Consider the following 26,532-nt stretch of genomic DNA (forward strand, 5'->3'; position numbering starts at 1 on the left):
ATTGCCTTACCTTCTTATTACTCTTAAAAACATTGCATTTAAATACATTATTAACGCCATCTCTTGCTATGTATGAAAAGATTTTTAAGTCACTGCTGTCGTGTGATACGTAAAATATCCGATAGATGGGATGCTGCATTAGTTCCATTGAGTCTGATTCGGCATCCCACTTCGTTTCTTTTTTCTTCTCGTTAGTAATTGCAGAAACATGAAACAAAACAAACACACTATTAAAACATTTATTCGTATATTTATATAAAAGGTAAAATTTTAACATGCGTCAGTGTAAATTAAACAATTATGAAAAAAATGCAATAAAATAAAAACATTTACACATCAATTATTTTTATTAACTCAATAAATTCAGATATTTTTTATACGTAGAAATCCAATTTGATACAAATTTTATATTATGTAGGTGCATATATATACTTTTAAGTCTACCATTACGTAAAAGGAAAAAAATCTTGTTATCCACGATGAGTGACGTATTACAATTTAATTCTCTATTCTCCTTTCTATTTTCGCTAAATAAATAAAAATGTAAACACAAAAATAATTGTGGGACTATAATGCAAAACGCACTTTTTCCAAAACAAACAATATTGATTAAGGTATATGTTATGTTTTATTCGGACAGGTTTATTTTAAGATAAGGAATATGATTCTATTATTAGTTTTACGATAAAAACTATTACTTTACTCAATTTTTCAACTATCTTTCAATGCAAAACGTACTATTTCCAGCGAAAAATTATGTAAGTACATTTTTTTGCAAAATGGTCTTATTTCAAACACTGCATAACTCAAATAGTAATATTTTCTCGTTAACCGTGAAAAAACATCCTGTAACAAAAAAATAATTTAACCTTTGGATTGTTATGAATGCAACGTTGTAAAATATGTAAAAGATGTAGATTTTATTTAAAAAAACCCTTCGTATTCGCCTATCATGTATAAATAAATATAGTTCAGTTCAGTGCCGAAAATCCACTACTGTTATTGGGCCTCCTGGTGTTGTGGTGAAAGATTAAAATAAAAAAACTTTCTTTTCAAAACAGTAAATAAAGTATCCAATTCAATAAATTGAATTAAAAGCCAACATATTAGACATCAATTCATGTGTCTGTGGGTATTTTCATTAATTAGATTGTAAAATGGTATTGAATTCAGGAATACTTAAATTGTGAGTTAATCTTCAGTAGGGATGTCGTTTTTTTTCAGGTATTCAAAAATTCCCAGATGAGATGCAGATGTTGGATGAAAATGAAGAAATCAAAATTTTATTGAAATTAATTTACATGGAGAACAAAACAGTGTAAATAATGATTCTGGACCTAAGGGTTTCTGATCATTATTTTAGTATTTATTGGCTTTACTAAATGTAATACTGTATACATCTTCATTCAAGAATACATGCATAATACGTATTTATAAAACTAAGGTTTGGTTCCCGGCAAGATCGGCGTGAAACATTTGTTAATGTGTGTATTACTTCGAGCTCGACAGTTTTAAAAATGGCTAGCGGAATAGAGAAATATTAACAACAACAACAACAAGCCATTACTCCGTTTCCCCGTAAGGATAGGCAGATGTGAAAGAACGCCACATGACTCTATCTTCGCATACAGATCTCGCTTCCTCTACTTTCATACATCTTCTCAAAAATGTAAAAAATAAATTTTATAAAAATACTTTGCTAGAAAAACGCAACATTTTTGGCTTTGGCAGTTGTGACGTCAAGATTCGTGACAATGTACTGAACACATTCGAATGGGCAGAAACAAATGAACATGAATCGTGACGTATTAGGGGCGTGGCCAATGGAATGACCGTTTTTTAAAAAAAACTACAAATTCAAAAATATTTTTTATGCTTCTAATAATAAGCATTTTTTTAAAACTAGACAGTATTTCATAGACCTTTATTGATTTAAAAGAGTAATTGATTTGAAGATTTTAATTTTTTTAATGCGATGACGCTTTGCATCATATAATGACCGAACTGATGATTAAACATCAAATGGTGTATAAAACTGCTTCAAAAACGGAAATAAAACTAATACGGTTTGGTCAATTCAACCTAATTAAGTGTTTTGGGTAATGTTTAAGGTCGCAATAATGTTCTAAATAAAATAAATAATTATTAATTTCAAGTGTTCCTTTTTTTATGTTCAATCATTAGTGTGGCCAAGTAAGAAGCAAAAATTAGCCCCATGGAAAAAATAAATATCCCCAAATTAACCACTCTCTAGGGAATAGAGAAGATTAATAATTGCACCCCATGTGAAATAAATAAAGGTTGGAGTTTATCCGGTTAAAGAAGATCGGCCTGCTACTCGGTAAGTGTACAATCTACCTCCATTATCCAAAAGGACAATTAGTAAGTACTTACTATATAAAATTGCTATTAAGAAATGGATAGTAGAGGTGGGTTGCACACGGATCGATGAGTGGATCAAGGCAAATAGGTAAAATGTGTGTACTGTTTATGAAATTTGGTCTATTGGTTTATTTAAATTGGTATAATATGGTTTAATTATGTTTTTTATGATTTATTTAGTTGATATTGTTTATTAGATGATTTACGTTTTTTTTTTTATTATTATTATTTTATCTTTGTTAAATAACTAATTTAAGGCATGTTTTACGTTTTGTAAAATGTTTCCCTCAGCACGGGACACCCAGTGAGGGAACATTATTTTGTATAAAAAATTCAAACAATGTAAAAGTATATATAAATATGCTATTGTGTACTTTACAATATATGTACCTCAGAATATGAATAGTGCAGTTTGGTCAAAAAGCAGATAAATAATCCACTTTTATGGTTAAATGTAAATTTTGACATTTTGCAGAGTGAAATCGATCATGCCACGAACAAACGAAAAAAAAAACTGGGATTTACACGAAAACGGAAATATGTTACAGAGTATCAAAAAATTGCCGAATAATTTGAAGTTCCGTAGACAACATTAAATGATTATTTTTAAAAAAGCACAAAATCTTATGGCAGATAACAAGCTCTGTCTACTGAGAATGATGATTTCTACGTAGCTAGGGTGGTATATAGTACGTAAATGCGCGTTAAAAAAGAGTTCTCTATGCTCGTGAGAGCGTCTAGAATAAAAGCCCCAGTCTAGTTAAATCTAGTGAGTAGGGATTTCCTATAATATGAAAAGATGTATGGAATAACAGATTACAAAACAAATAAATTCGTTATGGTCCAATTACCAATAGAAAAACGCGATAGACGCTTCATTGAAAAAAAAAAGAAAAAAAAAAGAAAAAAAATAACAATATAAAATATCTTTCCTTGGAAAGAGGGAAAGCGTCAAAATTTTTTTTTATTGTCAGACATTCGTATAATTAAACCACGAATAGTGATTTGGCCGAATACGACAAAGGATGTGTGCATTTTAAACGTGACAGGTTACGACCTGTCACATTGCGGTGCGTGCGAAGATTTTTTCAATTTATCTTTTTTTTTGCACCCAGTAATAGTGGTAAATCCCAGTAAATTTTCTTGCAACTGGCGGGAATCGAAGCGGCGACGTTAGTTTCACAGTTGGCCGACTAACCAACTGCGCCAAGGCACCTGTTGTGTTACTAATAGTTCTTATTAGTTATTATTTGTTCATTGTACATCGTGGCACCATAAAATACATTATCACCAATTTATTTATTTATTTACATTTATATATACGCCCGACGGGCATTTTTAAGGACATATTTATACAAAGAAAATTATTATAAAGAAAAGTAGAAAGACAATGGTAAATAGTAGACTTTGTGGGAGTGGAAGCGGGAGAGAGGTGTTTATTTGAGAATATTATGAGATTTGTATCGAAGATAATAAACTGGCGGTGGGTTTGCTGTGTAACAACAAGATTTCGCGAGGTATTTTTAAGGAAAAGCGCAATCGTTTGTTACTAACAAATGCTAAAAAATGCTGTTTTCATTCGTCACAACTTACCTCAGACAGATCTTAAGTATCAAACAATTAATTATTGGATAAAATAGATACATTTTTAGTCAAATTTTATTTTTTCCTGATTTGGTATTGGTATTCGGCCGAATACCGAATATTAAAAGAAGTAGCGGAATAGGTCGAATATCGAATAGTGGCCGAATATTCGTGTCATCTCTACATGTAATACCATTTGGACCGATATAACGACGGTTTTAGGTGGGGACGTCAGAAGAGGCAGATTTGTATTTCCTAATATTGATATTTTCGAACTTGAATGAATTTAAACATATTTTCATTCGAAAAAAAAACATAATACTCGTATATAAATAATGTCTTTTAAATATTTTTTTTTTTTAATACCCGTCTTAATCGTTAAGGTGATTCTAAGATAAATTTTTTTTGGTTTCGTACACCATTTTGTGAAAAAGTCCTAAATTGTTAGGGTATTTGTGACAATCAGTAAATTTGTTAAGTTTCCGTGAACCAAGTTTTGTAAAATTTCCATTGAAAATAAATGTAAAAATGGCGTTTTTCAATAAAAAATTATAAAATCGCCATCTATGAATAATAAGCTTCATATTTTCGTTTAGAATCATCTTAAAGTCGCAATTTCTAAAAAAACTTAAGACTCCACCCACGATAGTAAAAATTTCAGTAATAACTGTGAAAAATAAAACAATAAACTCATTAATTTGAAAAATGGAGGGTAACCGTTTTTTACTTTTAAATAGAGTAAATGAAAAAAAAAAACATGATTTATTGATCGAATTCGTATGAAAACATACGCACGTTGGTACAAAATGAACGCCAATAATGATAAAACATAAATGTTATATTAATGATTTGAATGGTAAAAAAATATTTTATTTTATTCAATGTTTATTTTTATTAGATATTATTTACAAAATTATGTACGAGTTAAGTTTTGTTGTACGAGTATAACTCATATTTCACATTCATCCATTTAAAACATCTGCGGCCCGGCCCGACCTTAGTGCTTATGTACCTATTCAATATAATATGATATTTTCTACAGAGTCTTAATGTAAAACATTTTGAGATCAATTTTCTATTCATTTCTTCTTTCTGATTCCCCTTTACAAATCGAATAGGAATACGATAAGAGAACATACATACGAAATTGGAAAATCATTTGAAGCTCTATTCAATAGTTAATCATGCTCATATCACTAGTAACACTTGTATGTAGAGACATGAAAAACTTAAATAATGTACGGCTATCTCACAATAGGTTTACGGTTTTTATCCTTCTTTTTAGGTAAAGATTCTGTTCTGAGATTTAGACTCTTTCTTTTTGTGTTTTATTCTAAACGTGGAAGTAGAATTCAGTTCTGTCCGTAAAACAGAACTAGGAGTTTTTTCAGAAGAGAAAGGGTTCTGGAGGAAAGTTCTGGAGGAAAGTTCTGGAGGAAAAAGTTTGCGCATTCTCCTTCCGTGCTTAAAGTCCTCGGTACGATTCCTAGAAGGGTCTATATAAAATATTAATTTACAAGGTAGTTTATACTGTAATATTTTACTGTGCCCAGACTGGCTCGCGAATCGTAAGACTGGTCACCTTACCTTCCATGTAACAAAAAACAATCAGTTGGAATTTCAATGCAGTGCGGATAGGGAGATGATGATGATGATTTGCGCCCTCAGGTTAGCTAACAATAACCTTAGTATTGAGTAATTAGAAACCGTCTCTAAATCTTGCAAAAACAGATTTCAATTATATTACTACTTGACACCGCAAACTTAGCGTTCTCTATTGAGTTGGTGAAGCATAATCAGAAATCTCATAATTATTTTTCGCAACTCCACTCCTTCAATGGAGATTCCTGATTTTACTTCGAATGCCTTCACATCTATTTTTGCATATCCTTTTAGTTAAAACCTTTAATTAATTGATATTTTATTTATGTACCAACTGTTATATTCCTTTTATTAAAATGCCCGTTGGGGGTAAAAAAAGCGGATTTATTTAAAGTTCAAAGGGCCTTCTAAAAAAATACTTAACAAAAAAGATGGTCATAAGAGCGAAAAAATTACAACATAAAAATAAAATGACTTTCATTATAAAATAAAAATTAAAAAAAGGAACTAGAAATTAATGAAAAAATAGCAAAATAAAAGAGTTTGAAAGTAGAAATTATCAATATTTTTTTTTTAATAATAATAGAATATACAACAATAATCGCACAGTTACCACGCCCAAGAAAACATTTCAATTTATTTGGATATTTTATTCCTTTATTGGAAGTTTATTTATATTGAAGTAAGTATATACGCTATTATTTGAAAACGTCAAATAAAATTAACACGGAGAAACATTATATTTTTCAAGTTTTCCATCGTGTACATTTATCAAATACATATCAATATATTGCAACCAGCTGACGAATTGTATGCTAACAATTCAGCCAGACTTACATGTTTAAATTATTGGGTAAATAATTTTGAACAATAAATAAAAAAGAAAATAAGAAAAAGGTAAATATTGGATTCGATTATAACAGGTGAAAAAAGATCAAAACGAAAAATATAATGATTTTGATAAAATTATAAATAAAGTTATCAATGAAACTACTTGGTTTAGTTTTACTTTTTGTTATTTTGACCAACGAGCGCTTTTGTCTAAAGTAGGCATCTTCAAGACTGGTTAATTGTTAACAGTGTTTACAGCTTTTATCCTGTTCTTAACATATTTTGGAGATAAGAAGATCAAATAAGTATTTTAACGGGGGACAGAAAAATATTAAATAAAATTAAAAAAAAATTAAATTACTACATGTGAAAACAAAGGAAAAGAAAAAGATAAATTAGAATAATTAGAAATAGTTTGAATTAAACTGAATGCAGTAATAATTAACCAGCAATTGGAATTGAACTCTCCTTTACTTAAACCATTATTTTAATATATAACTAGGTACGCTCCGTTTGATGAAATTATTTACTACTAAAATAATATAATTACATAATTTAACTATCAAAATTAATTACTTAATTCTATAAACAAATGAATTATCTAGGTATGGATCTTAAAATACCTTGGCATTCACCTATAGGTATTTAAACTTCCCTGTCAAAAAATCAAAGTATTGTGCTAACTTAACCTGTTAAAATGTGGATTTCCTACTCTGTTGTATTTCGCCATGTGTTCTTTTCCCACCTTTTAAATAATAAATGCTTAGTCCCAATTTCGGTCCAAAAACTCCCAAAAATGAACTGTTTAGCAAACTAGTTGTAAATATTTATGTTTTCTGTCCCCTGTTAAAATACTTATTTGATCTTCTTATCTCCAAAATATGTAAAGAATAGTACAAAAACTGTAAACGTTGTAAACAATTAACCAGTCTTAATGATGCCTACTTAGGCGAAAGCGCTCGATAAAAAGTAAAACTAAACCAAGAAGTTTCATTGATAACTTAATTGATAATTTTAACAAAATCATTAACTATTGAGTTTTATCAAGAAAAAACATGAAAAAATACAACGTCTTTATATCTGCAATTTGTAGTATGTACATTTATCCGTTATTAAATATCTTATTTAGGTTTCATTAACCAAGTTTAAAATTTTCAAAAAAGGGAGGTTCTTTTTTTGACGTGACAGTGCTTTCGATTATAAATATTGTCCCACGTAAAACCAACGATAACAGTTATTCTTTATATTTGTGATCTTCAAAAATACTCACTATGAAAATAAACAACTCTCGAAGCATTGGAAGCCAATTTGTTGGAAAGGTAACTACTAATCGTGGAGGACATTTGGGTGGATCAAAATATTAATGGATCAATACTATTAATTCTGGTCCCGAGATATTTAGCCATAATGTAAAATACGTTTAATAAAATTGATATATTTTCTCTGAAAATACCTAACATATTTTGATAGTAAATAAATAAATTTGTAGAAATAGTCGCAAAAGAAAGGGTACGAGTATACAAGCTTTATTTATATTAGAAAATACAATCAAAATAATAAATATAAAATTTTCCTAATTCGGATTCAAATTTTGATCTCCAATCAATACTAGTATCGTACTATATAAACAAAATTGAAGACTAATATTTTGTTACTAACATACAATACAGAAACTGGTTTTAGATACCCGTGGCAACATCAAACTCAAAGTCGGAGAAACTTAGATTTGATCGATTAATATTCTTATCCATCCATTTGCCGGATATTAAAAAAAATGTATATTCTAATTCTTTCAAACACAATCAAAACAATTGATCACTATGGAATAACTGGTGAATAACATGTATACTGTAAAAGAAATAAAAATAATAAGTAATAAAATAAACGTATTATATTACTTAAAATCACGTGCATCAGTCGTTCCTCGTTGTGTCATTATAAACTGAGTCTCTGTAATCAACTGTAAAAAATATTTAAATAACTAAAAAAATCATTAATAATTTAAGTATAAAATATCGATTAAGCTTTGTTAAATTTATAATTTTATTTATTGAGCTATCGCTCATTAAAAATAAAATTTGAAATATGTTTTTTTATCAATTTTTTTTAACGAAAAACATCTTAGTCATTTTTGTCTTAACTATGTGTATACATTATATTGTTATGGTCCAGTTCTCTGTACGTCAAAGATGACAACTTTTAACATTATTTTTTTACACTAAAATACTCGTAATATCGTCAAGTGCTAACTTTAAAATATTACCAAACAAGTATTTTTCTTCAAAGAAAATATACTCAAAGCGAAATGTACAAAGTAAAAATAAATCGTAAGTACCTTTTTCTTTTTCTTTAGTGTGACACGAACCCCATCCACTGATATTTCCACGGTGACTTTTTTTTTCTTGATTCCCTTGGCTTTGAACTCGTACTGAAATGAACAAAGATACAAAAAATATTATAATTGCATTGTTTACAGTTGGTCAGTTTTAAAAAATATGTTTGTCATACGATGTCTAGTAAATGCTAAATTTGAAATTCCTAAACCAGAACATTTATAACTTATTTTGTTTCGTGTGTGAAATAGAAACACAACCCTGAACGCTTGTTTTTGACTAGATAGTTACTCCAAAACGCGACGATATAGTTTTTAGAAATAACATAAATAAAGTAGAGTAAAATTGTTTTTAAAATTATTAATTTATCATCCATCAAGATGCATTATACATATTTCCATTTTAAACAACTAACATCCCACGTAGCCACTTTTTGTGCCTTGTAGGTGAATGACCTAAATAAAAAACAATGAATTTACAAATAAAATTAATTGGCGAAAAAATCAGTGATAGATCAGTAATCAAATGCAAAAATACCTTTTCTTAAATGCAAAAAATATTTTTTATAAAATATGCAAACATAAAAGGCAACTTACAAAAAGTACTCACAAGATTTCGCAATTCATTACACAGTTTAAATATTTGACAATCCCAAATGATGGTATATGTACCCAAATACTTATACTGTTCTGCAAGTGCTAAAAGTTCTGGTTAGAGATACCATCACGTAAGCAATCTGTGCAGTGTACTATATATAATATTAGGCAAAAAATATTTTTTGCATGAGGAGATTTTATGAACAAGCATATTTTTTAAAATCTATTATAATACCATAGTCATGAGCCCACTTTAGTAATTTGTTAAAACCCTTTTTGCGATATCTCTTGAGATTCTAAAGGGTTTTTATTGGAAAAGACTATTGCGGTGTCGTCAGCAAATATAAACTGTCTTACTTCATTTGAAACTTTACAAATCATTGACACATAAATTAAATACCATTTTTGATCTAGAAGAGATCTAAACTAGTAAGTATATTTTTCCTATACCAATTGACTTTAATATACAAATTAATTTTTGAGAACATTAAGAGTCAAAGGCTTTTTAAAAAAAAAATCATGTATTAAAATTAAAAAGAATAACAACCTATTATAATATTATTGATATATTTTCTACAACAATTATCGAAAGTTATAAAACTATTAAGCTTCATTCATTATCTCACAATACATACATGTATGTCAATAAAAACTAACTTTGTTATATTTTCTCCGAAATTCAAATATAAATACCTAAACTCCCCATTACCTATTGAACACTTATCCTTGCGCCTAATTATTGGTTTTTCCCCTTAATTATGATTATTGTACATGCTTTAGTTCATAATATTATTTTAATTTTTTACTCAAGTACCTTGAATTACATATCTATATAAATACATTCAATCCATCTTATCTTCACATTCATTTGAAAATGCCCTAACAAGGTGAAACAATTGTCACGAAATTTTTATTTTTATATTTGCAAAAATAAAATAAAATGTTCAGTAGACTCAAATCAGTGTTTGATTATATTATAAGTATAAATATGGAGTTCTACAAAATAAACATTCTAAATAAATATGTATTTTAGAGTCAATTGGCATAAGGGGTAATTTATTAACTTTTTTTAAAAATTATTTAGTGGGGAGGAAAATGAGTATAAAAATAAAGAATTCATTAAGTCTAGCGAGGGAATGTTTATCAGGGGTGCCACAAGGGTCTATCTTGGGTCCTAAATTGTATATAATTTATGTCAGTGATTTGCAACGTTTTTAAAGAAGTAAGAAGATTTATTTTTGCAGATGACACCGCACTAGTTATTTCCAATAAAAATCCATTAGAATCACAAGAGATATTGCAAAGTGATTTCAATAAATTGTTAAAATGGGCTCATGACTATGGTCTCATTATAAATGCAAAAAATACTAAATGCTAATACATAAAATCTCCTCATGCCAAAAAATATGTTTTGCCTAATATTATTGCTTATTGCACAAATTGCTTGCATGGTGGTATTTCTAACACATGTAATTGTGAACTCATAGAATTTGTGGAGGAGTATAAGTATTTGGGTATTTTTATTGATCATAATTTTAAATGGGATCGTCATATATTTAATCTTTGTGATCGATTGTGGACTCTTGTGAGTACTTTTTATAAGTTATCTTTTATTTTGCCTAAAATCACTCTTAAAATTATTTATTTTTCTTTAGTAGAATCAATAATAAGATATGGTATAAAGTCGTGGGGACATTCGACTAAAACTAATATTAAAATGATCCAGGGTCTACAGTATTCTATAGTTAAGTGAGTTGTACCTGCAGAGATTTACGAACAAAGAAGTAATAATGATCTCCTGTACAAAACAATTAAAACTCTGCCTGTTCGAGGACTACTGTGGCTTTGCATCATTTTGGAACAATTTAATAGTAATACATTTAAGTTTCCTCTCAAACATAACCATAATACACGCTTCACGTCTAATGATGGCTTGGTAGTACCAAAAGTATGTAATAAATATGGAAATAGAACTCTCAAATATTTAGTACCTAGAATTTTTAATTTATTACCAAAAGAACTTAAATTTAACTCACATTGTAACAAGAGCAAAATAAGAGAGTGGCTACTCGATCAAGAGTTTATATATGAATAGTAGCTTAGGTGTAAATATTTTATTTTTTCACATATTTTCTTGTATTTAAAAAATAAATTTATATATTATTATTTGTATAAACATGTTTATTCTGATCTTTCCGGCTGTTAATTTTTATACGTTATTCATTGTTTTTATAAATGTAAATAATATTTTTAAGTCAGTATAAATATAATCTTCACCAACAAGCTACAAAAATGGGCTTGGTGGGATTTTAGTTTTAGTAAAAATATAACAAGTGAAATTTTTTTAAATTGTAAAAATGTATAATTATGCTATTAAATAGAATAAAAAAACAAAAAAAGATACCAAATCAATCAATAATACTATTTAGGCGCATTGAAGCGTTTGAGGAAAAATATTCGTTAAAAAATGCCAGATATATGGCAAGAAAATTTTTTGTTCTTGCATCAAGATAATTCGCTGTCTCACACATCTCTTTTCGTACGCTTTTATCTGGTGAAAAACAACTTTAAAGTCATTTCCTGTGTACCGTATTGTGCGACTTTTTTCTGTTCCCTTAATAAATTACTACTTCGTAAAAAGGATTTGACTCGATGAGGTGAGAAAATATAATTCTCATACGGAGCTAAAAGCCATTCCGAAACTGGCCAATAAGAAGTGATAAGATGATTGCAAAAAAACGTTGACCTGTAAGGCCTCTAGTGGTGATAACTTTCAAGAAGAAAATAATAAATATTGAAGAATAATTGAGCTAATGTTGTTTTTTTTTTAATACTAATTCCGGGTCATATTTGAACATAAAGTATTTGTACGAGTACTACCAAGTTGTGAATATTTTTTCAGTGCAGTTAAAAGTATAAATATTTAGGTAAATAATAAAAATACAAATATCAATTAAACAAATTTCAATAGTAATAGGAAAAAAAGATTAATTTCTTTCTCTTACCACGCATGAGGTCTCAGGTTCGATTCCGGACAATGCTGACGTGAACTATTTATTCTATAGGGTTTAGTTACAGCCCATGGACTAGCACCAAAAGCGTGAGGTTGATAATTTTGTGGTCATTATCACCCTTATCCATAATTAATGTTGCATAAGGCACTGCATTGGTGTATTAATCACAGTCCATCGCGATATTTTTTGTTACTTGAAGATAATATGTGTGATCAATCGGACGCTTCATGAGACATATTAAAGAATACATAAAATATCTAGGGACTATGAAATTAATATTGTGTAAACACATAAATAAATGTTTCATGATCGCGAAATACCTTGATTGGAGTATCAATGCATTGCCCAATGTACCATTTGCGGGTGGTGATGATAAATAAATTAAAAAATATATCTTTAGTGATATGAACTTTTAAACTCAAACAATTAGTTGTACCTATAGTGATTTATTCTAAAATTAAATAAAACAGAACTTATCTATTTATTATGATTTTTAGGAAAATTAGAAGATTTTTTAAAATTTCAACGAACTCCACGAATTTCTTTTATTTAAAGAAAACATATTATTTATTAAATCGCGGTTATTTTTATTTGGTACGTCCGAATGATTGAACAAATGAACGAGTGCTAGATTTTTCATCCGAATGAGTTAACAAATAGTAAAAGATATTAAACCTAATGTTCCACAGTGCGTAATAGATCAGTTCAACTAGCAAATGATAGGTTATAAATATACAGCCTTGACATCAACAATATCAACAAACCCTTTTCAATAATGTTATTTATCTCTGTTGTTTTAATTTATTATTTGTACGTTTTTCATCATATTTTTTTTGTATTTCTGCTTTAAATAATCATGTATTTTTTGGAATAATTTCTAAAACTCCATTCAAAATATTTTTTTTTAAAAGTTCGTTGCAATTCAATATAATTTGTGACAATTTGACATTGAGCTAAATATTGTCATTACAATATATCGTACATAAGTAAAGTTTCTCCAGTGTTGCATAATTAATTTGAAAAATAAACAGCCAAAACAACAAAATAAAATCAATACAAAAGAACGTTATATTGCTTTATATTGTAATTAATTGACTGCTTATCAGCTGGCGTTTGTAGCCATGTGGGTTGAGCGGCGCGGCGTTAGCGGCGAACGAAATCCTGTATCTAGCTCGAGAGTTCGGAACTCTAATTCGGCGATTTAGATTTATTTTTTAAATAATATTAAAATAATCCATTCTTAATATATTTTTCATTGTCATCTACCTTTTCATGACTATTTAAATTTATAATAATAAATAAGTTATTATTGTTATCAAAAACATTTTTCACTTTGTGGTATGACATTTTACATTTATTTGTTTATAAATTTGTATAAACCACTTAATTTTTTTTTTTTTAAATTACACTTCGACCGGTTTCGAGGTTACTACCTCATCGTCAGGTTCCTTACGATGAGGTAGTAACCTCGAAACTCCTGACGATGAGGTAGTAACCTCGAAACCGGTCGAAGTGTAATTTAAAAAAAAAAAAAAATTAAGTGGTTTATACAAATTTATAAACAAATAAAAATAAATAAGTTATTTATTATGAGACATAGACATATTATTTAAACAAATAATAGCAAATTATCTGGGACATAGTAAAGATTTGTGCATCAAGTATTTTGAATTAATAATAAAAACTAAAAAAATAAATAATAACAAAAATGAATAGATATATACAAATTATTAAAAGAAAAAAAAAACGTCTATAATGAGTTGCAATAAATATACCAATATAATAAGTCCACTTAAAGGGCTAAAATGCGCAAGATGCTATACGCAATTCCATCCTAGATGTGATACAGTAGAAATTCATAAATTTCAAAAAATATAAATTTCACTGTACGCCAAATTCAATTCAAACTCTGGAGTAAAGAAGAGTGATTGCACATCAAATATTCCTGTTTAAACAAGTAAACAACGTCGTAGACTGCCCTTTACATACAAATTCTTTAGAATATCTTGAACCCAACAGAACAAGACTCCATACTACATTTAATTTGTCAGTACCTAGGACTAACTCAAGGAAAAACGACTTTTTCTCTATAGCATGTCATTATTATAATATTGTTTTCTCCGGTCACGCAGACATTTTTCATCTCTCTTATATAAAATAAAGAAGATTTCTTATGGACAGTACACCCGTTTAGTTTTACGATGTCAGTAATTATGTATTTACTCGTATGTTTATTATTTTATTTTTGTACCATTTACATTATTTTTATATAACTATTTTCTTTTATTCTTTAAATTTATCTTGTTTCTATTTACTTACAATTTACTGTAAATTTTTATTTTATTTGCAACTTCTAAGCGCCTAACATTTCTTAATTGTGAATTGTTTTTATTTTGATACCAATAATGTACTTAATCAATAGCTTACACCACTGTGGAAATTTTTTATTGACTGTTTTCACAATTTTCGTTTATATATATTCTTATTTTCTGTATATTGGGAAAATAACAACAGTTTTTACACATATATTGTGTATGTAATAACTGTTGTTTTTTTCCCAAATTAAAATAAATAAATATGAGGCAGTTGGCCAGAATTCTATTACTTCCTTTAGAAACGCTGATCTTTTGATTTAATTTTCAAAAGCAATTGTGGGAAATGGAGGGTGAACAGCGATACAATTGCCTTTATAAAACTTTTACATAATCTTAAATAAACTACCTTAACTTGTACTTAATCTCCTGACGATAATGTGAATTAACGTTCATTGAGCTTAATTCAATTTAACTGGAAGTACGAAAGATATTTATTTGTGAATACCTACTATAAACAATTGAACAGCATAGTGAAATTTCAAAAAAGTCATTTAATTTTGAAAGGCAAGATTGAGGGTCACAGAGGGGCTGGAAAAAGACAGATGTCTTGGCTGCAAAATATACGAGACTGGACTGGATTCAGGACTGTGGAGCAGATTTTCCGGGCAGCACAGGACAGGGAGACTTTTGCCAGAGTGATTTCCAACGTCGGGGATACCTGACAGGGCACTAAGAGAAGAAAAGAAATAAATATGGAAACAAATTTTCCAAAAAACCGGTAAGCTGCGGGTTCCTCGGTTGTTCCCCGATTTTTTCTTTCCCGAAATATCCCTGACAAGCCTCTAAAATAGAGGCTAAGCGGGTTATTCCTTTACAAAAAAATACACAAATTACATCGGATATCGAATTGTATCAGTCCAAGATTATTTAATAATCTCCCGGAGACTATAGGGTAGATCTTTTTTTATTTTATTTAAAAATTAGAATATCATCATCATCATCATTCCCTTTCCGCACTAAATGGTGAATAGGGCACTGGATTGGTATACCAATGGCAGCATATCTCGATCAATTTTGTGACATGGAGGTAAAGTGATCAGTCTTACGTTTTAGGTATCAGTCCAGGGACTATGAAATATTCTAGTGTGAAAAATCCCTTTTAAATAAATATTTTATATTAACCATGTCGGGAATCGAACCCTAAACCACTTGCATGGTAGGCAAACGCGCTGAACATTACACCACGAGAATCAGAATATACCTCTTAATCCACAATTCCAGCCTCTTCTCTAACTCAGATAATGTGCACGCGGCTCGACTGTGCAATCATCTCCTATCCTATATTAATGTTAATAATGGAATCATCTCCTATCCTCTATTAATGTTCATAATGGAATCATCTCCTATCTTCTAATAATGTTAGTAATGGAATCATTTCCTATCATCCATAAATGTTAACAATGGAATCATCTCCTATCCTCTATTAATGTTAATAACGGAATCATCTCCTATCCTCTATTATTGTGAATAATGGAATCATCTTCAATAAGGAGATATTTGTCAATTAAAAGCAACACAATTTTTAGTCATGAAAATAATTACTGGATATAAAAAGGTCTACCCCTTATCCACTTGCTCACCTTCTTCTCATAAACATTGTAACTGACAGACGTCTTTATGTCAGGGTCCAACATGTTAAAAAACCTAGGGCCCAATACTGCAAAATGCCTCTGAAAAAAGGCAGTTCTACTTAGAGGTACCCCAAAGTTTGTGCTCATTGCATTTCTTGTTTTAATATTTGGTTGTATTCTATTTTTTATTTAAGATCAGAAATTTGTAAGGACTTCCCTAACATAAAGTTGTCTGACAGTTAGTAAATTTGTTGTTTTAATTAGAGTATAAGATGGGTAAGTGGATGGCAGTTTCATTATTTTCAATATTGTTTCTTGGAGAATGACCAATGGATTTAATATGACCTCCGAACAACCACCATCCAATCACTCCATATGACGCAACCGACTGGAACAGTGCAAAATATACTGATTTAACTGCTCCATAATCTAAAACACCTCTCAATGAGTAGAACACATGTATCAGTTTTCGTAGTTTTTTGACAGTCATAGAAATGTGAGATTTTTTGATTTTTTTTTGTTTATTAAGAAAAACAACAGCAATACAAAAAAATATACACAACATTATTAAAAAAAACATAAAATAAAGCCAAATTAGTTTTCCACATAAATGCAAATATAAAAATCCTGTTTACTTAAATATAATTCATAGAAGTGCATATGTGCGAGTTTTTTTTTTGTGTGTGGTTTTGGTAGGTATGTGAATATGTGTGTGATTGTATATGGGTGTGAGGGTAGGTTTAAGGACAGATACCCATCTAAGATGGCAGTCGATCATAATTCCCAAATATTTTATTTTGGTAACTCTTTTCAAGAGACCCAGGAACTTAAAGTTCATGACTATAGACAACGCCGTTTGTTCACTGACTGGGCTTCAAATCGTTTGGAAGACAACCCCAATTTTTGCGGAAAATAATTTTTAGCGACGAGGCGCATTTTTGGATGAACGGCTGAGTTAACAAGCAAAATAGCCATATATGGGACAACATAAACCCACGCGAGGTTCACCAAGTGTTGATGCATCCTCAAAAAGTTACCGTTTGGTAAGGATTTCGGGCCGGCGGCATCATCGGTCCGTACTTTTTCGATAACGATGTTGGTGAGGCGGTCACCGTCAACGGCGGGCGCTACAGAACGACGATTACTATTTTTTTATGGCCCAAATTAAACTATATGGACCTAGACGACATGAGGTTCCAGCAGGATGGCACCACGTGCCACACAGTGGACGCCACGATTGAAATTCTGCCTGAACGATTTGAGGGTAAGGTTATCTCTCGCACGGGTGATTTGAATTGATCACCAAGGTCACGTGATTTGACCCCACTAGACTTTTTCTTGTAGGGTTTCTTGAAGTCACAGGTCTATGCAAATAAACCACAACTAACCGATGCCCTGAAGGTGAACATAACACAAGCCATCGCTCAAATTCAGCCGGATCTACGCGGAAGAGTCATTGAAAATTGGACCACTCGAATCCGTGCCACCGTAAGAAGTCGAGGCGAGCATTTAAACGATGTCATATTTCACACTTAATGGCACATATGAGCTTTTAAAATAAAAAAATAATTTTGTTAATACCTCACACACTTGTTTTTTTTCATTTCAACATCTACCTGCTCTTATTGAAAAACCCTTTACATGCCTAGTTTAAATAAATAAATATTTTCGTGCTTAAAGTAAACAAGTCAGTCACTTTGAGAATATGGTAAAAAATATTTTTTTTATAAAAATAAGTATTTTCGTTATTATGATTTACCCAAATATCTTATTTTGAGGGTAATTTTCAACGAGTTGTAAATAACTCAATATTAGGAAATAGGAATCAAGTTGGGGTAGAGTAGGATTCAAACCGTGGACTTTTAAGCCGTGAGTCTGAAACACTAGCCACGGGACCACAATCCGATCCCGATATGTTTTTAATTGGTATGTCAAAATTGTGTTTCGGATATTTTGTGGCAAGAAATGTCTACATTGATTTGTAATAATCATACGAAAAATCACAACAGAAACAATCGATGCCCTCAGGAACAATGAATTTTTTTAACATAACCATTTCTAGCAATTAGTCGATCATGGTGGCCCTCGTGGTGTAATGGCTATGACGCTAAGTTCAAGCGAAGAGGTTCTGGTACGATTCCCAGTTAGATCTGAATATGATTTTGCTCAAGCCTGGGTGTTTTTTGCTATAGTTCACTACCTATTATAATTGGGTTACTTGTCATGAAAAAAAAACAAAATATGAATTTAAACCAAATGCACAAATAAACGTTTATAATGCTGTTATTTGAAAGTTGAAAAGCGAACTGCTTCCCGGGTACATGTTTGAAAGTATACAAAATAATAAAGATTTTCACAGTGATAGAACAGGAAGTTATTTCAGGCTTCCTAAGGTGAGACTGACTGGAACTCAAAAAACCTTTAATATAAAGATTTTAAAATATTCAGTAAGTTGCCAGAACGTCTCTAGGAAGCTAGAAGCATCTCCACTTTTCGAGCGAAATACTATTTATATCTTAGTTATAGAGATAATTTATTTGTGTATTACATAGATTTTTTGATAAATTTAATGATGGTATATTAAACTAATTTATTAACTTATTTTTTAATTCACACACTAAAAAAAAACTATTATTGTGTACTACAGAACTGCAGACTGCAGTTCGTCAGTAGGTTTTTATTATTAAGTTATATGTATTATCTCTATAAATAAATAAAAATAGTAATTCGTAGTCCCGGGACTGGTACCCGAAGCGTAAGACTGATGATCTTACCTTCATGCAACCAAAAAATAATCAAGATATGCTGCAATTGGTGTACTAATGCAGTGCTCTATGCATCATAAGTAGTGGAAAGAGAATGATGATGATGATGATGATGTTGATAATCTCTATAATTCTATAATATGTTAAAAAATTTGTAACTATGAAAACCAAATAAAAAAAAATAACATAAAATAAAATAAAGTGAAATAAAATAATTTATTAAATCATATTATTGTACTAGGGTTACAATAGTATGATACCAGGGTAATAGCTCATCCAACTTTTAAGTGTTTACTGGAGTTCCTCAAGGATCAGAACTCGGACCACTCCTCTATCTTCTGTACACTAAAGATGTAGAGAATATTATCAAATAATTGTAATCTCACTGCTATGTAGATGATACACAGATTTTTAAAAAAATTGTAAACCGAGCGAGAGAAATGTGCTTGTTAATTTGATTAATGGATGCATTTAAAAAATAGGGAGCTGGATGGCTGAAAATAGACTAACACTTAACCCATCTTAAACGGAACAATTATGGATGTCTTCAACCAGACGACAGAATTTGATTCAGGATACGGCACTACCCAATGTACGAAGTACCGCTTTACCCATCGTTAAACTACTGCGAGTCTTCCTTAAATCTAACCTTTCTCTAGACGCTCAAATTAGTAGAACGATGAGTTTATGCTTTTACCATCTGAGACAGATTAAATGCATACGCAAAAATTTACCAGTCGATGGCGCCCGTAAATTAGTAAATGCGTTTGTAGTGTCTAGAGTCGATTATTGTAACGGTATCTATGCAGGTCTACTAATGAATAAAATGACTCGCCTACAGTCTGTATTTAATGCCGCAGCGAGACTTATTTTTGAAATCTCTATGTTCAATCATATCACTCCACTTGCAGGAATTGCTAGGAATTACACTGGCTATGTTTACGTACGTAGAATACAAACTTTGTTGACTTATGTTTTTTTTTTTTTTTTAAATATATTTGGACCCCTGTATTTAGTAGCCTTACGTGTCATGTACAAGGCTAAGGTACTCGGAAAAAAAAAAGTTTTTGTTTGTCTTGGAAATGGGATGTTCGATCACTAATTTTGGTTTATTACCTTTGTGAGTCCAATCACCATTGTTGCAAAGTTCAAGAACAATAGCGCATGATAACTACTTTTTACTACAGTGTGGATATCTGTAAAGGATATTCCATCTTTCCTGCATTCTGCTTCAAGATTATGGCGTTGCAAACTGAAAAATGGGCACTGAAATAACAGATGTTCTATACTCTGTGAAGAAATATCATCGCATGGACAATAGTCATCATTCCTTAATTTAAACCTATATAGATAACTTCTCATAGCTCCGTGTCCGGTAAAAATTTGGGTCGTTTCGAAAGTACTTTGGTGATGAAGAAGAAGTTTGCTGCATCAGCCAGCGTTGGGAAAAACATTTTAGTGATTTTACCTGTAGAAGAAGCGCGGCAATGATCCTCCCAACGCTGCTGCGTATTTTGTTTTATACAGCGAATGTATAAACTTATGTATAAGTCACTGCACAACTCTGCTCCAGAATATCTAAGGGAACTCTGCATTCCAGATGGACTAGCTGACAGACGTCTTACGCTTAGATCAGCTACATCTACGTTGAAAAGAAAAGTTATTATACCTCTACGCAAACAGCGCACTAAATTCGGCGAACGCGCATTTGCGGTCGCAGGCCCTACGGCATAGAACGCTCTCCCAGCAGAGGTCCGAAACTGTGAGAGTGAAGTGATGTTTCGGAAGATTCTTAAAACCCACTTGTTCTCTAATTTATTTGAATAAATCCTTAGCATGTGGTGACAAAGTACATTGTTTTTTTTAAATTAAAAAAAAAAAAAAAGGTATCTTTATATAATCACTTTGTAAAGCGCCCTTGAGGTAATATATTACGAAAATGGCGCTTTATAAGTTATATATAATAACAATAATTATAATAGTATTAATTAGAATTAGAATTAACCAACTTATGAATTTAAAAAGCAAAAATAGCAAATAAAAAGAAACAAATATAGGCAAATAATTCATTACCTTAGATTCTAAAACATCACGGACTTCTAATATTATTCTACTCCCTAATGGGATTGTTCAAGGGATAAAAGTAACATCTAGTTAATTGGAGTACGTTTTCGCAATACGCTTATAATCACGTTCCAATCAATTACTGAATAAAACAAAATATTTATTTCTCATTTGGATCCACGTTAAATTACGGACCTTCTTTAATACGTCTTGATTTATAAAATAACAACATATTTATAGTACAATGGTACAAATCTGGTGATTTTTGAAGAGTACTTTTATCTATTTATTTTTACTGTTTTTTAACATAGTACGTGAATTATTATATTGAATAAAAAGTGGGGTAATTTTATAAGAAAAACCGCTACAGAAACAAACAAAATTGTATCCTGAACAATGAACTTTTTTGCTACAGGGACTTCTAGCAATAGGTGTATTAAACAAACACCGCGCCGTTCTGTAGCACTGAAGAAGACTTGCTGAAGCTATAACTTTCAATATCAGTTTGCCAGACTTAAAATCACAATACTAAGATCTGCTAATACTATTTCTTGTGATTCGGTGATACCTGATAACGGACTAAGGTTTGATGTACTAAATTACTTTTAAATATAATCAGAAATTATTGTTAAAAGAGACAGGTGCATATTTACGGAAAGAAATATAAAATATAAAAGGCAAGGCATTTATGGGGATTGTAATCTGTTACTGAAATTGGCCGATAAATAAAATCCTGTTACACTCTGTAAAAAATCTAATGCAGTATTTTAAATGAAAACAAACAAACAAACCATCACCCCGTTTCCCCGTAGGGGTAGGCAGAGAGGATAGAACGCCATATCACTGTATCTTTGCATACAGACCTCGCTTCTTTTTTTATTTTATTTTTTTATTTATTGGGGATATCAACAGTAATACATGTAACAAAAACAAAACAATTAAAATATACAGAGAATAAAACCAATGACAGATATCCACAGAAAAACATTAAATACACGTACACAGAGAATAAAACCAATGACAGATATCCACAGAAAAACATTAAATACACGTACAATATATACTAGTGTGAGTGTAAGTGAGTGAGAGGGTGGGTGAGTGGGTGTTATATTGGAATGAGGGAGGACAAGTGTGTAAATATTGCATAAGTGTCAAGTGTCGAAAATATTAATAATTAATAAATAAAAAGTATGTTTTAAGATGCGCATTTTAAATGTTATTTCCTCTACATTCATACATTTTCTCATGCACGCACGCCAATTATTCCTACTTTTGACATGTCCATCTTCAAGTTTTTATGGACTTGATCGTGCCATGTCTTTCTCGGCCTTCCTCGTTTTCTGCATCTATCAACATTCGCATCGTAGATCCTTTTAGCCGTTCTTTCGTTGTCCATTCGCTCTACATGTCCAAACCAACTACAACTAACCAAATAATTAGTAATAACCAAACCGACTTAATAGTTTCAATAATGATTTTGAAGAGAATGCAAATAAACGTCTTATGGTTCATCCTAGATGTCATGTTAGGTTTTGTCGCGACCAATATTTGTGTACTTTCGATGGCCTCGAGTGGAAAAATTAAAATGATTACAGAATATGCAAAGCTAGATGGTCCATTTTATCGACAACCGGGAATAGTTTGTCGCGGGGTCAAAGTTTGGACTTGTGTGGACACGGCGCGCGTTCTGTTCAGCTATATCTCCGGAACGAGTACAGACCTCTCTGACTGCACTTGGAAACACCATAATCGACTTGACGTTTGTATGTCGACTTAGTCCGACGATTATGCTCTACGTTTCATATTTTAGCTACCATCGACCAAGCCTTCATAGGTTAGCCATTTACACAAATGATATCGAAAAATATATTTTATGTATGGCGTAACTTTCTTTCTTTCATTTCGATTTTCTTTCTGACAAACAAAACAAATAATTTATTTAATTTATTTATTTACATTTTTTTTTTGCACCACAACAGGCCAGGAGGCCTAATTACAGTGGTGAATTACATCACAGAGCACCCAGGCTTGAGAAAAATCACATTTAAATTTTTGTGTTCTCACCGGGAATCGAACCCGGAACCTTCCGGGCGTGAGTCAAGCGTCTTGACCACTACACCACGGAGGCCGCCTCCTAATAACGAGTGTAACGTATGTAATTTAGCATTCACAGTATAAAGATCCAACGGGAGTATCAAAAATACTCCCAATTTCAATTTAATTTTATAACAAATCCGAAATATAATGATTCAGGTTTTCTAAAAAAAACATTCATTCATAAAAAAAAAATTCCCTCAAACCAATAAAATTCATTTTATAAAATTCTAATAGGAAACAGGAAGTATCCAGAGAATTACTTTTTGTTTTACAGAAATTTCAGTTTCCGGTGGTAATTTTGCGGTTTATGTCCAGTTATTGTTGGTTCAACGTAAGTTGAAGCTAAAAAAGCGGAAATATTGTCGATATTTCAGGAGTTAAATAAATGCTGAACGGCGAACTTTATAAGCTTTTTTGTGAATAAAAATGAGGTTTAAACCAACATCACAAGAAAAAAATGGTAAATATGCCATGTTTTAATTTTCTGCAAAACGAAAATTTAAGAATTTATTTAGCCCTTTATTGAAACAGAAACTATATTATTATATAATAAAGTACAGTCCATTAAGTTATATTCTGTTTATGGCATAAAGATTACAGTATCTTTTTATATGATATTAGAGTATTCAGAAAGAAAATTAGCCTGTCAGTGGAAATGAATTTAAAATGACTGGAAAATGTTTTTTAAAACATATTTTATTAATTATTAATAAACGGCTAAACCGATTTACGTGCGGTTTTCAGAGAAATATAGATCTTTGCTCTGCGCGTGTTTGTCGATATTAAAATATTTAATCTTATATGTAAAAAAGAAGTAAGGATCATAAATGTTTTATTCATCGATCCATCAGGGTTGCATTTGAGGGGAATGCATTTACAAAAAAAATGGAAAGATGTGGTTTTTTGTGTATAAAAAAGTTTGTTTTTTTAATGTTTACAAACAGCATTTGTTTTTTGTTGTTAATTTGATCTTAATCAGATCCTTTCCTTAAATTTTTTTTACTGGATTTTTGGTAAAACTCAAATAACATTAAATTCAATAACTTTTTTAAAAATCGTTTTTTACAGAAGTGCGCCCCTTTGTTGGTGAGAAGACCGGAGTTTGACGTTTGCAAAAAGACTGCCGGATTTAAAAAAAATATTTATTTTATGTTTTGGAATTAAATCATAAACAAGTACCTACTTATATCCAATATTTGAATATTTACAATTTTTAGTTTTGAAATTTAATCACAAACAAGCACCTAGGTACCAACCTTCTTATCAATAAAAAGTCTTTTTCCAAGCTTATAGCAGGTAAGCCAACGTTCGGGCGGGCCAACGTCTGTCGGGTCCGCTAGTATTTATATATATATTTATAATATATATATATATTTTTATGAAGGGGTAGAGATGCTGAAAAATTTACCAAGCATCCTTGGTTTCCGCTCACTCTACATAATCATTTTCCGTCCTTGGTTTTGCATTTTATTTTTCTGTATTTAGGCGGATGGTACCAATAAATATGGTTTTATTTTATTACTCTGGGTGCAAGCATCACATATTTTTTGTACATATAATATGTAGCTTTAGAACATATATTTTTGTATCCAATAAAGCTCCTAGTATATTTTTACATGTCAAACAATTATTTTGTTATATTTTGTATTGCAAGTATGTAATTTATTATTTTTTTGCCAACAAACGCCGTATTTCGGCACTGAACAGAAAAACTAAAAATCGCCAAAAATAAGTAAACGTAAGAATTTATCTCAGCCATAAAATAAACACCTTTTTAGTATGTTTTTTCTCAAGGTGAACGCAATATATACTTTTTTTGATTTAGAGTGTCTAATTACCCTAGCATGTTCATTTAACATGGCACCCACCCTTCCCCTCTCCAAGCGTTTGCCAATGAGTAGAGCCGCCTTTTGATACGCCTCTATTCCTCACGATGCTGCTCTAAGTAGAGGGCCGCGCTTAGCGAGGACCCCATTAGTTTCTTTATTAGGTTGGTCTGTCTCGTAGGAGACCGTCGCTTGCTCGCTTACACTCAACTACTGTCCCTGTTCTCACGAGTTTCAAAATTAATGCTTTCTCTGTACGACGCGGGGTCAATCGGATATTTTCTTTATATTTTAAATTTATTTATTTATTAACCCTTACGGATTATATTCACTAAGCAAAATAATTTTTCAGTTTTAAATTTTGTCGTTTTGTTTTGTAGTTGGTTTATTTCAGACCGTGATTTATTAGTCTAGACTGTCCTTGTTTCGTTTTAGAATGTTGTTTATGATATTAATTAAAGTTTATTTTATTTGTTTATTTAAGACATACTTTAACAGAAAAATAAACTTGAAAAAGCTTATGTATTATGTAGATTTGTTTAATTTAAAGAGCAATAGATAAAAAAAAGCAATAGAAAAAAAAATCCTTCTCGTTCCAGTCGACATAGGTAAATCAACTTAATTTAAAAATAAGATACAGACTTACATATTGTTTTTAAATTCATTGTGATATTCTACAGTACACATTTATGGCAAATAAAGATTGACGACAATGCTGCCTACCAACATACAGTAACCATTTTAAATTTTTTTAAAAAGCTGTTTTATACCTAAGCTTTTCCATTCCGGATTGATGCTGTTATACAGTTTAGGGCCCAAGAATATACAAAACCTCTGAAAGAATGCTGTCCTAGTTTTTAGTGTTACTACATAATTGTTTTATCGCAGATGTGTACTTTATTCATGAACGGAAATAATGTGTAATTTTAGATGAAGATGAATATATTTGATCAACTTATGCATATAGATTTGTCTCACGTCAAGTAACCCACATTCCTTGAATAAATTGTCACTAGAAAACATGTATTGTTTTCGGTAGAGCACCCTAAGGACTACTTTTTGGGCTTTTTCTACAGGATCTAAATGTGTTGCAGCTGCTCCCCCTCAGCCTAATATTCCATAGCTTAGTATCAAACGGCATAACCAAAAGTAAACTATTTTCTGTATATTCCCATCAAGGGCCATATGTATCCGTCTAAAAAAGTATTGTTCTGATATTCTCGTATTGTGTCCATTTTTACTACAATTTTTTTCTAGTTCTAGTTTTTTGTATACAATGATATCAGTGGCTAATTTATTCATAAATTTTAAGGATTCAGTTATATTGAATTTAGTAGAGTGTTCAAATAGTTAATTGGATTAGTGAACTACGTGCAAAGCATTTTTTTTTATAAAAGCCTTTTATTCTTCTCTTCTTTTCCGCATCCGCTCCTAAGTGGAGCATGAGGACATTACTAGTTGCTTCCAGGAGACCCTATTGCCAGCCAGTACT

The 26,532-nt window shown here is 30.7% G+C and overlaps 1 protein-coding gene across 2 annotated transcripts in view; it reads right to left on the reverse strand.

Moving 5' to 3' along the window:
* LOC148277349 (carboxyl-terminal PDZ ligand of neuronal nitric oxide synthase protein) overlaps window positions 1-26,532 on the reverse strand; it is a 623,052-nt gene that overhangs the window by 100,419 nt on the left and 496,101 nt on the right. For both annotated transcript variants that reach the window (XM_088233001.1, XM_088232999.1), the window contains exons 4-5: window positions 8,735-8,827; window positions 11-184 (exon numbers count right to left, since the gene is read on the reverse strand). In XM_088233001.1, the coding sequence (XP_088089127.1) occupies window positions 11-184; window positions 8,735-8,827 (267 nt within the window). The remainder of the gene's footprint in view (window positions 1-10; window positions 185-8,734; window positions 8,828-26,532) is intronic.

The sequence above is a fragment of the Micrasema longulum genome, unplaced genomic scaffold (genome assembly GCF_059751315.1).
Source record: "Micrasema longulum isolate JH-2025_06_02 unplaced genomic scaffold, ASM5975131v1 h1tg001048l, whole genome shotgun sequence".
In the NCBI taxonomy this organism is placed as follows: Eukaryota; Metazoa; Arthropoda; class Insecta; order Trichoptera; family Brachycentridae; genus Micrasema; species Micrasema longulum.